Source organism: Diadema setosum, chromosome 3 (assembly GCF_964275005.1).
Source record: "Diadema setosum chromosome 3, eeDiaSeto1, whole genome shotgun sequence".
Lineage (NCBI taxonomy): Eukaryota > Metazoa > Echinodermata > Echinoidea > Diadematoida > Diadematidae > Diadema > Diadema setosum.
Genome location: NC_092687.1, coordinates 5,665,770 through 5,680,474, shown reverse-complemented (window position 1 = coordinate 5,680,474; position 14,705 = coordinate 5,665,770). Strand labels below are relative to the sequence as shown.

Sequence of the window (14,705 nt, the reverse complement as noted above, 5' to 3'; positions counted from 1 at the left end):
TTACCTAACTGTGAAATTAGAAGACAAACGTTCACACACAAAAAAATGACTGCAAAATCTTTGCATAATGTTGAACCATTTTGAACACTCGAATATGCCGTTTTGCTCTTCGTTTGTAATATATTTGCCTCGATTAGTGCTCCTTCGTTTTATCTCATTGTATCTCATTACTTTCCTTTCAAATATCTACTTCTTCATTCCCATCATCTACAATTAATCGTCTAGATTGAATATCCCCATTGATGGTGGCGATCACTTTTCCAAGATACTTTGCCCGTATTATTATATATAATCTAATAAAATATCACCATAACACAGATTATAGGCAAACCTAGCCGTGTATAATATTTCATTTCGTTTGCAAGAGTGTGTTCAGATTACCGCCCATGGAACTAATTTTAGAAGACCAGCCTATTTTTTTCTCTCTCTATCTCTCAATCTTTCTTCTTATCGCATAGACTCCGATGTTTCGTTTGCAGATCGAAAGAGCTCATAAATGTTCCATCAACTGACTTGAACAGGTGTTTTATAGAATTATATATATATATATATATGCAACAATAATCTATCCCGTTTGCTGATGATTATCATATCACTGTGTAACATTTAATGTCAAGTGATGTGCAGTGAACAATACCTTCCCGCTATTACGGTAGAGTTGTAAGGGAATCATGATTGCACATAAAATTTGCAACATAAAACCCGACAGTAAACTTACAAATGCGCTCGTTGATCTCCTTTATTCATCCCATGGAAACCTAAGTCATATAATTATGGTCGAAATCTGGAGGCAGTCATGATGGATAATTTCAGAAAGCAAACGTCTTTATACAAAAATGCATGAGTTCGCAGGTTTAGTCACCATTAGCTGTCAAAGATTGCAAGAAAGATGCAATTGAATATTGAACATCCCATCAGGCTCTTGTCAACATTATGAAAATTGTTGAAACAAAACCAAGAAACAAACTCAAATGGAAGATTCGTTTGAGAAACTCAACTTCGATGTTGCTTGAAGCTTTTTTTCTCTCTTTCATACTTATGAATGACAGCGTGATTATGTTATAAGATCGTTTAAAAAATCTACTCGGCCAACGAACCAAATAGAGGATATACTGTATCATAGTCATCATTTTGATACAATGCAAGAACCGATATTGCCACTATGGGGTCTATTATATTCATCATGGTGAAACACAGCGTAACATGTGCGCGTTTTATAGGCAAGAACGCTTTGAATAGACCAGGTGGCCAGAGTATCAGGTTACATTGTACCTCCATGAATAGACAGGATGTTGATACAAAAACATTCCTAGACGCACTCGTAGACGCCATCTGAAAAGTCGGGGATTATGAGCATAATAGAGAAGTTCAAAGGCCGATTACAGACAGTCTCTTTTTTCTGCACCGGTCCATAGAATGCATTATAGTGATGTGCTTCGTATGTATTACGTAACCGCTTTTACGGACCCCAATGATTTTATGGTTGTTGGGAATCGAATGTGCAAGTTCTCATGTACATGTTACGAACATGTATTACAGAATTTAAACTTCGACAATGACATACGCTGCAATAAAGCGAGAAACAAGACATACGGCAGAAGTTTGTTTTTTTCTCTCTCTCATACGCTTAGAATTCACAAATAAAAATTATGATGTTCAGTATTTGATGTTTGCAGCATTTCAAAGAGGCAGTCAAAATAAAATTACATCCCGTATTACGACGATACCGACAATGGTGATGTCGACTGTTTAGTCTTTTTTGGTTCTAGTTTTGTATGAATTCTTCATAATATGCTAATTTTCGGCTATAGTCGCTCAGACAATTATTTATACGTTTAGAAGTCTGGATTTTTCAGTCCATCTCTTTCGGAAGTTCACAAGTCAAATGATTTCGCGATCATTGAGTTACAATGGTTTTAGCAACACACTACCGTTTTGTAGCTCAATCGATTTATAATCAGTAGAATATGGTAACTCATACCTTAAAAAAATAAACTTTTTTATTTACATTTGTAGAAAGCACTCCAAATTTGTGAAGTGGTGATTCGGTTTTGCGAGAGACGGAGATGTGATAACCCGTCGCTTCAATTGAACATTCTACTTTGTTTAGGAGCAAGGAATTTCGAGCAATAAAAGCATGAAATGTTCTTGTCCATCTCATATACTGATGTGATCAAATATTTTCATGCTGCTTTTGAAGTGGTTTATGCACTTATCGTGGCTGCGTATTTTTTTTTTTTAATAATTACATTATACATCTCTGTATTTAGGTAGACCTACTTGCATTCATTCCTTTAGACTTCGTGAAATCGCATTGCAGCATTTTCATATTCATAAACGATTGCAGCAAATGCTCGTTTCCTTTATGCATTATGCTTATTGATTTGCACTCATGACATAAGAGAAGATCATTTCAGCAAAATTAACCGTCTGTTATGAGAGATCGAAGAATGTCGGGAGAAATGTCGTTTATTTCAACAAACATATCGTCTTTTCGTTATTTTCTGAAGTGATGTCATGATTTTAGATCTTCAAGCTTCGGTGGCATCTGCTCGCCGTTCTCCCATGGTCATGTCGCCTTCTTCTATCAGCTGCCGGGTGGCCAACCTTTTTGTTTCTCATATGAATGAACTTCTCCGACGAACTCGGAAATGCTCACCTGCGACCCTGTTTGAAAAGACGCTCTCTCACATTGATGCGAATCTGAATTCTCGATGGGCATTCTAATTTGAATTGTGCTAATGCTACATTTTTTGAAGTGATAGGACATAGTGAAAGGCAAACGAGGTTGAATGAACATCTTCATGGCGCTATCTTTTTTTCTTTTTTGTAGGCTATTTTGAATTACGTAACTACGAAATTGGAAGGCAAACGTACACAAAAAATGACTGCAAAATCTTTGCATAATGTTGTACCCTTTTGCCCTTTTTTGCTGTTTTGCTCTTCCTTTGTAATACATTTTTGTCTCAATTAGTGCTCCTTCATTTTATCTCATTACATCTGATCACCTTCATTTCCAGCTATCCCCTTCTTCATTCCCATATACAAACCTGTAGATTCAATATTATCATTGATGGTGATGATCTCTTCTCCAAGATACTCTGCCCATAAAATTTATATATGTGTATATATATATATATATATATATATATATATATATATATATAGTATCAACCCTTGAGAAAGGGCGGCGAGACGCTCGAAAATTTGTGTGAAGAAATAAACCGTTGGTGAATACAGCATGAACATTGTTGCAGCAGCTTTGTTACTTATCTTTTTATCTTGCCGACACGTGGACTACCTTATCAGCATATATATATATTATATGTCATATCGAGAGCAACGTCCCGCCTCAGTCCAATTTCTTTCAATTATATATATATATATATACACATATATATATACATATGTATACATATTATATAAAACATAGAAAGATATTACCAAAACACAGGTTTTAGGCAAACCTCATCTTGTATAATTTTACATTACGTTTGCAAAAATCTTTTCAGATTATCTACCGTCCATCAAACAAAATTTAGATGACCAGCCTAATTTTCTCTCCTTTTTTTTTTTTTCTTCTCACCGTATAGACTCCCATGTTTCATCTGAAGAGTTCATACATGTTCTGTCAACTGGCTTGAACCGGACCGGTGTTTTATTCTTAGTTTTTTTTTTTTCCTATGTAAGAAATAGCGATACTCATTTAGGTTGGTGATTACTTTTTATAATAATTAAATATATGTCTTGTATCACTGTGTGAAATCTCATTTCACTTGATACAGTGGCCCGAATTCTCAAAGCTGGAATAACTATTCCGCGGAATAGTTATTCCGGGGAATAAGTTATTCCACCTTTGACAATAGATTCCGGGGAATAAATCGCGTCAATTACGTCACGAGCGACTGATTTGCATAAGAGGCGTAATAAATCGGCGGAATAAGGGTGTAATAAAGTTATTCCACCTTTGAGAATTCCGGCCATAGTGAATAACATTTTCCCGACATTACGTTGAAGTTGTAAGGGAATCGTAAGATCGCACAGAAAAATGGCAGCATCAAACCCCGATAATAAACTCACAAATCCACTCGGTGATCTCTTTTATGCATCCCATGAAAACCTATTATAAGTCGCATAATCGAAATTTGTAGGTAGTCACGATTGATAATTTCAGGAAGCAAACTTCTTTATACAGACTTCTTCAGGGGATGACAGGTACCGCGCAAGCGTGGATTATGCATATTTAGTCGTCTCAAAGAGTTGGAAAGATGCAAAGATTTATTTGAATATTAAACATTCCAGGCTCTTGTCAACTTTATGGGAATTACTGAAACAGAACCAAGAAATAAACTCAAGCGGACGTTATTCTATTACGAAATTCGACTTTGATAAATCAGTACCACCAATTCTACTTGTGATATTACATTGTTGATGGTTTGCCTAGTGTTGAAATAAAGCCACGTGCTTCTGTTACAGACATGCGAGCTTTGTATATGGATACAAGTAGCGGGGACAAACAAGGTGTTACAGATTTTCAAACGTTGTATACAATGAATAAACTTCCTTCTCTTTCCAAAATTTTCTTGACTAGCTATGGTAAGGAATTTTGTGAACAACAGTTAGTCAAGAGTGGGTTCGTGTGCTTTTGATATCGCCACAATACGATATTTACTCGCCGTGACTTATAGTCGTGTAAATGGAAATACGCAAGCCTGTACACATAATCCTCCGATCGATCGCTTTTCATTGAAAGACTTTGAAGGCTTGTGATCAACGGATTACAGTTTCAATAAAAGATTGCCTCCATGAATCAGTAAATTCAAGACAATAATGTAGTAGAAATTTGCGACACCCTCGGCATATCCTGGTGCCCAATAATAAAAGACGCTATTCATTGGAGTTGACGAGGAACGTAAATTGGCGTTCGTACAGTACGTGAAGTTCAAACCGCGCGCGCGAACCCAGATAGCGAAGGGAAGCGACATTATTATTCATGAGCGGTCGTTATTCATCCAATCAGAAAGCGGATTCCTACACCGCATACACGGCAATTTGATGATTGGGTAAAGCGTGACCGTAAGTCACACCCCCTTAGTAACCCTCACTTCGGGCTCGATTTTGGAAAACCTTTCCGTCTGTGGGGGTGTTCGCTCGCCAAAGCAAACCGTCCTAAACGGGTTAAGTGTTCATTGGTATGTATTTCATGATAATAAATCTTGATGGTTTTGTGTGGTAATCATAACCTTGTGATACATCTTGATAGATTTCTAAGTGCACATTGGCAATATTTAGATGATGCTGTAATCAGATGAAGTTAGACGGTTGAATAATCATTGCATAGTTGTAATAGTTATCGACTGAGGATTAACATGCCCTTCATTGATTTATTTTTCGTAAACAGTGATAATTGCGAGAGTCAATTTAAATTGTCGGGGGCATAACCAAATGTGTCACACTGTCAAAATGTGTATATCAGAAACTTTTCGCTCACTGTACGAATTTTCACAGAAAACAGATTTATGAGAGTCACAAATGGTAGCTTAGACCCATTAACAAAAAGTTCCAACTTCATCTTCAACCATGTTCATGATACATGTTCATCTACATTTTGCAAACATTCTGAATGTTGATTGAGACATGTTATACATGTATGTATTTTTATGAAATTAATGCAACAAATAATCAAATATGCATCTCTGCTAGATGATATTATAAATCCAGTTAATGACATGCCAAACTCACCTCAAACTGTAATTCATTCTATTCTCCTTTATTCTTTTATTTATTATTTTGTTGTCTTTAACCCACTTTGAATGTGTTACGTATGATTCTTATAAACATGGGAACATGCACTCCATATAACTGATAGGACTTATAACAAATTGACATAATCATTCAACCATCACTAGACAGTTCTGTTATGAGATGTTCTTTATTTAACTAAAATTGTAAATTATGATACGTGTATGTTCCCATGCAAACTCACGACAAAATACAGAAATATGATTTCTTTTAATAATAATTCATTATGTCTCTAAATGTACAATTAAAGAAAGTGATTACAAAAAGGGTGTCAAACATTGTACGTGTATATCAAAATAATAGATTATTCATTTGTCTCCATCCGTAGTAACACATGCAACTGCAGTGTGCAGTTTGTGGGCTGCTCTGAAAAAAAAAAAAAAAAATCACAGCCAGCCCAAGCGGGATTCGAACCCACGACCTCTGGATTACTAGACCAGCGCCATAACCACTAGACCACTGGGATGCCCAAGCACTACCTTTAGACATGAATAACTAAATATAGAAGGGCTTGGGGCGCTTCGAAGTTTACTGCTCTTGTTAAATCTGTACATGTCATCACATGAAAATTAGTCTGCATCCACCCCGTAGTTTTGCTGATGACCTTTCTTTTTAATTATTTTAACCACACACAATTTTTGCCGAATTTCCCCACCCGTCTTGTGAATTTGCTTGTACATGTACTAAAACATTCTCAGAATGTGTTTATAGTACTGGTGGATTAAGAATTCACAGGGAGGGGGGGGGGGGGTCGGCCAAAATTTCTCTTTTCTCATATGTAACAAGCCTACGGGGCGAAAGGCTGATATTATGGGCTTTCTACACACATTTTTAGATGCTACATATTGGTTAACATGAGCACGATCATTTATGTTGTGATTAATTTGTTTCCTTTTCATATAATTATGTATGACTTCTATTAGAGACTTAATTGGCTTGGCACTCCTTACATCGACCTATTTTAGACACCCATTTCCTTCTCTCTCTCTCTCTCTTGCTTTGTCTCTACTGTCCTGTGAATAGTGTAACTACATGTACATGCAGTACCTCTTCTCTTTTGTATGATATACATCAAGTTTCCATCTGAGCATATGGGTGTTGCAGCACTCTCAAGCTTAATGCATATGCAGCAACATCTTTGTATGTTCATATACATAATTATGCTTGATATATTAATTTGAGAATGTTATTCTTTATCTTGTATATGTTCCGTCCGCACTCTATAGATGTAAATGCACATTGTAAGATTTGGTGCGCATGTTCGAACTGTGTTTCTCTTTTTGTGAACACACAAGAACTGATATAATAATGAACTTGAATCACGCATATTCTTTAATCTCGATTCCATCTCCATTTGCCATTAGATATTTATTGATTTATGGAGCTCTTCCACAATTGTTATCCTTCCCATTGTCATTACTCATCTCTGAATAATTCAAATTTGATATTTTATTGAGGACCTATGTTTCTTCGATTACATAATGTACCTCTTCAATATATTGCTGCAAAAGGCATAATAAAACATGACCATTATTATGTATTTAAAATGAAGCTTGAAATTCTGACAATTTTGATATTTATGTATTTTCAGGAGTTTATCAGTTTCGAAGAGTGCATGCAGGATGAGTTTTATGTTTTTATATGATCAAGTGCAGCTATCAAAGAATCTGTTGAGCAGGAAAGGGAAAGATGGAAAATGAGGAATTATGAGTGAATTCGCATGCGAGCCAAATGACAATAATGACACCGATAAAAATTGTGAAAAAGTAAAAGTCACAAATATGTGGAATAACAAGAAATAAAGAAATTAATAGATTTTTCAGAGAAAGAAATAACAGAGTGTGTGAGTATGAAAGATGAGTAAATGCAAGTAATTATTACTGTCTGGCACGTCTTTTTCCCTATATTTAGCGGTATCCTTCATCTTGGAACAAACATTCAAAATTATTATGAAAGAAGTGAACTGAATTTGAATTAAAAATAATGTGAAAAAATAAGAAAGTAAGTTAAAAAAGTTATAAAAAACAGTAAAAAGTGAAAAATATGAAACACAGTATACCGAGTACATGTTAATTACCAAAATGATAAATGTCCACATGCAAAAGTGTTGAATAATATATCCACAAAAAAAGGGGGAGGGCAGAGAAATCTTTGGAACGATCAACGACAGCTCTAATAACAATACTAAATGAAGATGAAAACAATGACAACACGCTTTTTAGAACAATTAAGAGAAACTGGCTTGTATTATCATCTTAATTATCACTAAATGTATTATAATCATCACAACAATCATTACATGACAATTAATTTCAATTAATAAGGTTATTGTTGATAAGCAGGTATAGCCCTAATAGTATTTTTATGTAAACACATACAAAATGAAATAGCGACGGTTCGGAAATACACGCGTATCGCACGTTACCTATTGTACAGGCCCACAGCGCGGGTCTCACGAACCGGCGTAATACAACTTACGTCGGTTCGTGAGACCCGCGCTTAAGTACATAACCTATGGTGCGCGCAAGAAACGATGGATTTACGAACCGACGCAGTGAGTTTGAAGACAGAAATATCGTTTGTTTTTGTTTTTTTTTTTATTCACACTAAAATTACACTATGAATAGGAAGAACAACTTCCACTCTCATCACCCTGTCAAAATTTTCACACACAAGACAGGAAAAGTCATTGAAAACGTTGTCTAAAACTTGTGAGATCTTTAAACGCGATTTTCTCAGAATTGCATTTTCGCTCAATAACGAAATAGCGTCGGTTCGTGAAAACACCGACGATATTGCTGCCAGTAATTGCCAACAGTTGCGCCCGGTGCGCCCCCCTTAATTTCTAAAGCTAAAAACAGATATAGCTTCAAACGGCAGTTTTTGGACTGTAAAATGTCAAAATTTTCAAGCTCGCTCGAATATAATCTTTATGAAATTCTTCTGATGTTACTGCCAGTAATTGTCAACAGTTGCGACCGGTGCGCCCCCCCCCCCTTAATTCCCAAAGCGAAAAAATATAGCTACAAACGGCAGTTTTTTACTGTAAAATGTCAAAATTTTCAAGCTCGCTCTCTTCGCTCGTTCGCATTGAATCATTATGCAGTTCACCTGATGTGGCTGCCAGTAATTGCCAGCAGTTGCGCCCGGTGCGCCCCCCCCCCCTTGATTTCCAAAGCGAAAAAACATGGCTAAGAACGGCAGTTTTTGGACTGTAAAATGTAAAAATTTCAAGCTCGCTATCTCCACTCGCTCGCATTTAATCGTTATGCAATTCACCTGGGCCCTGTTTTATCAAAAGATAAATTTAACGTTAAGTCAAAATAATCTATGATTAACCTCTCAAATCAACTCTAAGTCCACTTAATCTATGATTAACTTCCAAGTCCACTTGAAGTCCGTCTTATCAAGACACCCAGAGTTGACATCAACTCCAACTTCCTAAAAAACCAATCCATAAGTTTTCTCAACCGCTCCAAATCTATGATTAACTTAACAGGTGATAAATATCAACTTTAAGTAGAAACAGTCTAGGTAGACTCAATTGTAAGGCAATTTACAGAAGAAAGATTACTGTCACACTTTCCTAGTCTAGCTGGGGTCTTGTCACAAATGTTTGTCTGTTAAATGCTAACCTTTCTCTCATATTTTGTTGCGTTTCTTTCATGTAATTATGGTCTTTTCCTTGCATGAAATTCACGATCGGCACGCATTGCTTACGCGACTGCTGCACGCAAACACCCTCGACAGCAGTCGCAATCCCAGCCTGCGCGCCCGGCGCCTCGGCACGCCGTCCGCCCGCCAATCAAGCTATCGCCAGCAAGCAAATAACCGAGTACAGTACTGGAAGTGGAACCGCGTCTGTGTGTAATGCATATCTTGCCAAAGTAAAGAACCCATATGCGAGGAAACCAGTGATTTCTGACGTGCGTAAGCCAACGTAGAGCTAGTTCGGCAATAGATACTAATTAAGAGTTTAGTAGGCATATACAGAAAATAAAGAGTTTAATTCTATATAGCACCGAGTACGACAGTAACTTGAGATCCAGCTTAACGTTAGGCCCAACTGGTTATAGATAACGTTCAGCGAGTCGTTTGTACTTACCGTAACACGTAGTGGCGTACTGCTGATTAGTGCGTCTTTCTAGGATTTCGACATGTTGATGATGTAGACTTGCGGTCTATTCTTTACAATGCCGATCTGCGCCGTAGAGGTAGAAACAAGCTACTGTAATCACCACACTCTCACAAGTTTCCATAATCCTACACGTAAACACACAGGACTTCAGCCTATTAAAGACTTGAAGTAATCCTACGTACGTGCGGACTCTTTACGGTACACGCGTACGCAGATTTTCGTTGAGCTCGGGATGTGCTAGATCTATCGACCTACTTTATTTCAATACAACGCAAATTTTGCGGTTTTGTTGCAAACTTAATACTTCTAATTCAGCGGCTGTATAGCGCTAATAATACTGCGTCGCACTAGCAGACTACGAATCCGTAGCAATGGCAAACAATCATGTTTTTATTGTTTGTTTTGCTTAATGTATTGTTTTGTTTTTAAGCAGACAGTACCGGAAACCAGCCTCGTCCCGTGTTTTTAGTTTTGACTAAATCAGTAATTAAGTCATGGTGATGAGCTATAACTATAATCGACTATTAAGTCTCTTCGTAAAACGGAAACTTGTCGTTGATTTAAAGTTATAGCAGACTTCAAGTTGGATAAAGTTAGCGTTGATTTCACAATCAACGCTAATTTTATCTTGATAAAACAGGGCCCAGGAGATGTATCATTCAACCACGTTTCTGTTACCCCAATAATAGAAAAATTTAACTGTATGGAGGACAGAAAATGAGAAAAATCATCAAAGTTTTTTACTATGCTGCGAGTATTAACATGTAATAAGCTTAAATCGGAAGATGCACTATAATCTGACATTTGATGATAAAATTCGTGAGGTAGAAAATATCTGCAGTTGCCATCTATATCAAATTGTTGATCATTTGTGTTATCATTAAACATAGTGAACATGGGATATCAATGACTTATCAGTTATCGAAGTACAGATGTAGCGAAAGCATGGCTTTGCTACAGAGAATCGAACGAGGAGGAAGTAAGAGGGATAGGAAAAGGATGCATCACAAGACACATGAACTAGACTTACAATACAAATAGAAACAGAATATATCGTCAACCTGTAATTATAAAGTATGATAGAATGAATTGTTCATCTCCACGTTGTACAGAAGCAGCGTAAAGACAAGTACAAGGACTGTGTGGCTACTCCATGTTGGGTTATGCAGAATAGAAGCAATTCAGAGTAAAGCGTACAAAGAATGCAAAAGGGCTGAAAAGAGCAACAGTGTGAATGCAAGACACAGGCAAAGAAGGGCAGACAAGCATACAGATGTTACGAAGGAATGCACGTTCTACTCAATAATGCATAACAAGAGCATTGGGAAATTGAGGTGGCTTAAAGCTACATTGCACTAATGAGTCAAAAGTCATAGGGGATACCGTTGTAGGTGCGCCATTTCCCTGCAAAGAAACGTAATCTTGTCCCTTTCGCGTACAACTCCTTCACTTCTCTCCCCCACTTTTTCTTCTCCCCCCCCCCCCCACTTTTTCTTCTCCTCCAGGTCAGGCTTCGTGAGATCGTCGATGACGTAGAACGACTCCCTTGCGAGATTTTTCCGTGCATTTTTCATGATCTCAGCTTTCTCACGATACAACATTTTCACCAGAATGTGCCTTGGTCGATCATCAGCTTTCCTGCCGTCGCGATGAGCTCGCTCAAATTTCGTATCCATGCCAAACTTCTCCTTCATGATTTTCTCCACAATCTTAGGGCAATCCTCCCGGGCGTTATCCTTGGCTTCAGGGACGTCGACGATGCGGAAGTTGTTCCTCCTGGAGAAGCGTTCGGCTTTGTTTACCTCAACTGCATGGCGGCTGAGCTGATCCTTCATGGATGAAACTTCCTTTTCCGTTGCTGCTACCCTTTCCTCCAGGTGTTTGTTTCTCTTTTCCAGTTCGTCGGCTCTAGCACTCTGATATTCCACAGCCTTTTCCACATTCTGTATGCGATCAATGAGTGAGTCGACCGCTCTCTTGATCACTCGTTCGAAATCGGCGGTTGCAGCTTTAAAGTAGTCGTTAATAGACTGTGTAGAGAGAGAGTCAGGTGCTTTCTGCTGCTCAGGCATATCGGGGATCTCATCAACATCAGAACGGGCAGCTTCCCCGACAGCAGTGGCGCCAAATCCTGTCCCAGACGAACTGTCGTCGCTACAGGTGCCGACATCTTCCAAATCCAGCAGTTTCCCACGTTTTGGATACCCTTTGCGTCCGTCCTTGCTCATGGTGGAATTAGCAAATGATGATATGATAATAAATCCAGGTAAGTATTCCGAGAAATAGGCTAAATTCAGGAAATGGAATCTAAAAGTGGAGAGGACGATTCGCGTGTCTACCAATGACGAGGCGCCATAACGAAATGTCATACGCAGAACAAAAAAGCAGAGATCTATGTTTTCTTATGTTCATAGTAGAGAAAATCCAATGTTTGATAAGGTTGTCCGTGGTACAAAGACTTTTTTAGTCTTTTCAGCAGAAGCTGAAAGTTTCTTTGACATAAAGGCATGACAGGCTATGGTTCGTCCTGTTACTAGACGAAACATTTATAGACTCACAATTATCCTGTATGCCATTGCACAATAATTCCTTCATCTTACATTTGTATCATTTCATAATATGCTTGCTTTACATGTGACATAAACTGAAAAAGTAATAAAGCTTGTAAATTGCGAAATAAGATCATAAGGATGATTGATAGGTATAGATAAAGAGTTCTCTAAACACATCCAAGAGTTGTATTTACCTGTGACAGTTTCGACGACGGGCTGTCATCTTTCTCAAACGATGGCTAATTGGCCTCCCTGATGCGTCTGCTCAGGTCCTGGCTCTCTCTCGCGTCAGGGAGGCCATTTGGATTAAAAGAACCCCTCACAATATGAACCGGGATGGGGGGCATACCAACTGTCTGACATTTACGATGGCGCAATCACTCGGATGCCACACCTGGGTGATTGCTGATTGCCGCCAAATCACCAGTTGCCGATTAGCCATCGTTTGAGATGACAGCTCGTCGTCGGAACTGTCTGAGGTAAATACAACTTTTGGATGTGTTAAGAGAACTCTTTATCTATAAAGAAAGCTTGTATAGTTAAACCCTAACAGATTGCTTATCACATTATTATGTGACATTTTTTTTTTTCCTTTGGAGGCAGGTATCCAACCCTCCCGCTTTCGACGGGAGATCTCCCGTCGAAAGCCCATTTTTGACTTAATTTCTCCCGTCCTGGCTCTGTGTCTCCCGTTGGAAAGGATTTCCTACTTATTGCCATCCTATATTGAAAAATAAGCATTCGATAGCATGCGACATCATCTATTATAACCCTAAAGCTTCCAGGACCCTTAAGCAGGCCTTGGACCCCAGCCGCATGAAACTTCGCGCTCGTGACGTGCGCTTCGCGCACATCAACTTGAAGTCTCCCGTTTGCTAGGGGTTTCAGGCGGGAGAATCTCCAGATCAAAAGGTGCTTCGGGTTGGAGTCTGTGGGGAAATGATTTCTTATTTGTGTCTTTTTTCACCCTCTTACTGTACTACATAGCTGGAATCAATGATACACGCTGAAGGACCTGCAATCTCGCCTGCTGCATCACAAGCCTACGCCACGAGTATCTGTACCATGCCAAACCTTGAGACTCTGGTGTTATATCGTGTCACGATAGCAGACGAGTTCTTTGTGGCCCTCGCCGAATCAGCATCAAGAGCAACGGTATCTCACATTACATGACAGTTTGTTTATTTTTTGTTTATTTATTCAAGATTTCATGCGTGTTCACAAAATAGGAATGCATACAAATGTATGCAAGTACATCTCATATAGCCAAGACAGAATATTTACAATTAATAGTATACATTGATAAGAAGCAGTTACAGGATAGTATACAACTCCACTAAGAGAGCTACATTATCAAGGTAACGAACACGCAAAGGAATTGCAACATAAGCTTAAAACTTGAAAATCGTTGCAACCCCCGTGCACACAATCTATATATGCTTGCAAATAGTTTAAATGATACTTGATAGGAGTTGGGGGGGGGGGGGTATTTACAAAGAGAGCATGGGAACATGAGGGGGAAAGAAGAAATGCATGTGTGGTACCTATTTGTCCTGTCGAACATTGACAAGAGAGAGCAAAAAAAAAAGTTTAAACTGTCAAGTCATTATATGCAAATCATACTGATTAAATTGATTAGATTTCTCATAAATCCCATTCAAATGTTGATTTTAGAGGAAATATATGATCACAGCAAGTTTAATAGTTAATAGTATCCAGGAGTTCAGCGTGAAGCTGATAATATGATATGTTTGATCGACCTTTTGAAAGTAACTATTTTTTTGTAAATTGCGAACATGCTGAGGTGGCGCATTCCAGACATCAGGACCGTTATGTCTGACTGATTTATAGGCTAGTGCAGTACCGGGGTTCACTAAATGTATATCTGATGCTTGTCTCGTGGGATACGAGTGAACTGCACTGTTAAGTTGAAATATTGTCGAAAAAGAGACAGGTAATAGGTCTTGCTTAGAACGAAACATGAAGAGGGCAGTCTGTAGGAAATGTATATCATCTACTTTTTAACATTTTAATTTCAAGAACAATGGGTCTGCATGTTCGAGGAAACCAGAACATGTACATATGCGAACAGCTTTCTTTTGCAACAAAAGGATATTATCTGTCAAACTCTTTGACGTTGCCCACAGAATATTACAATACGAAATATAAGGTAAGATAAGAGTGTTATATAACATCAAAAACACTTTGTCAGA

General features: G+C 38.1%; 1 protein-coding gene across 1 annotated transcript in view; it reads left to right on the top strand.

Moving 5' to 3' along the window:
* LOC140226686 (uncharacterized) overlaps positions 1 to 14,705 on the top strand; it is a 294,115-nt gene that overhangs the window by 168,834 nt on the left and 110,576 nt on the right. Inside the window, exon 16 of the mRNA XM_072307126.1 lies at positions 13,480 to 13,647. Within this exon, the coding sequence (XP_072163227.1) occupies positions 13,480 to 13,647 (168 nt within the window). The remainder of the gene's footprint in view (positions 1 to 13,479; positions 13,648 to 14,705) is intronic.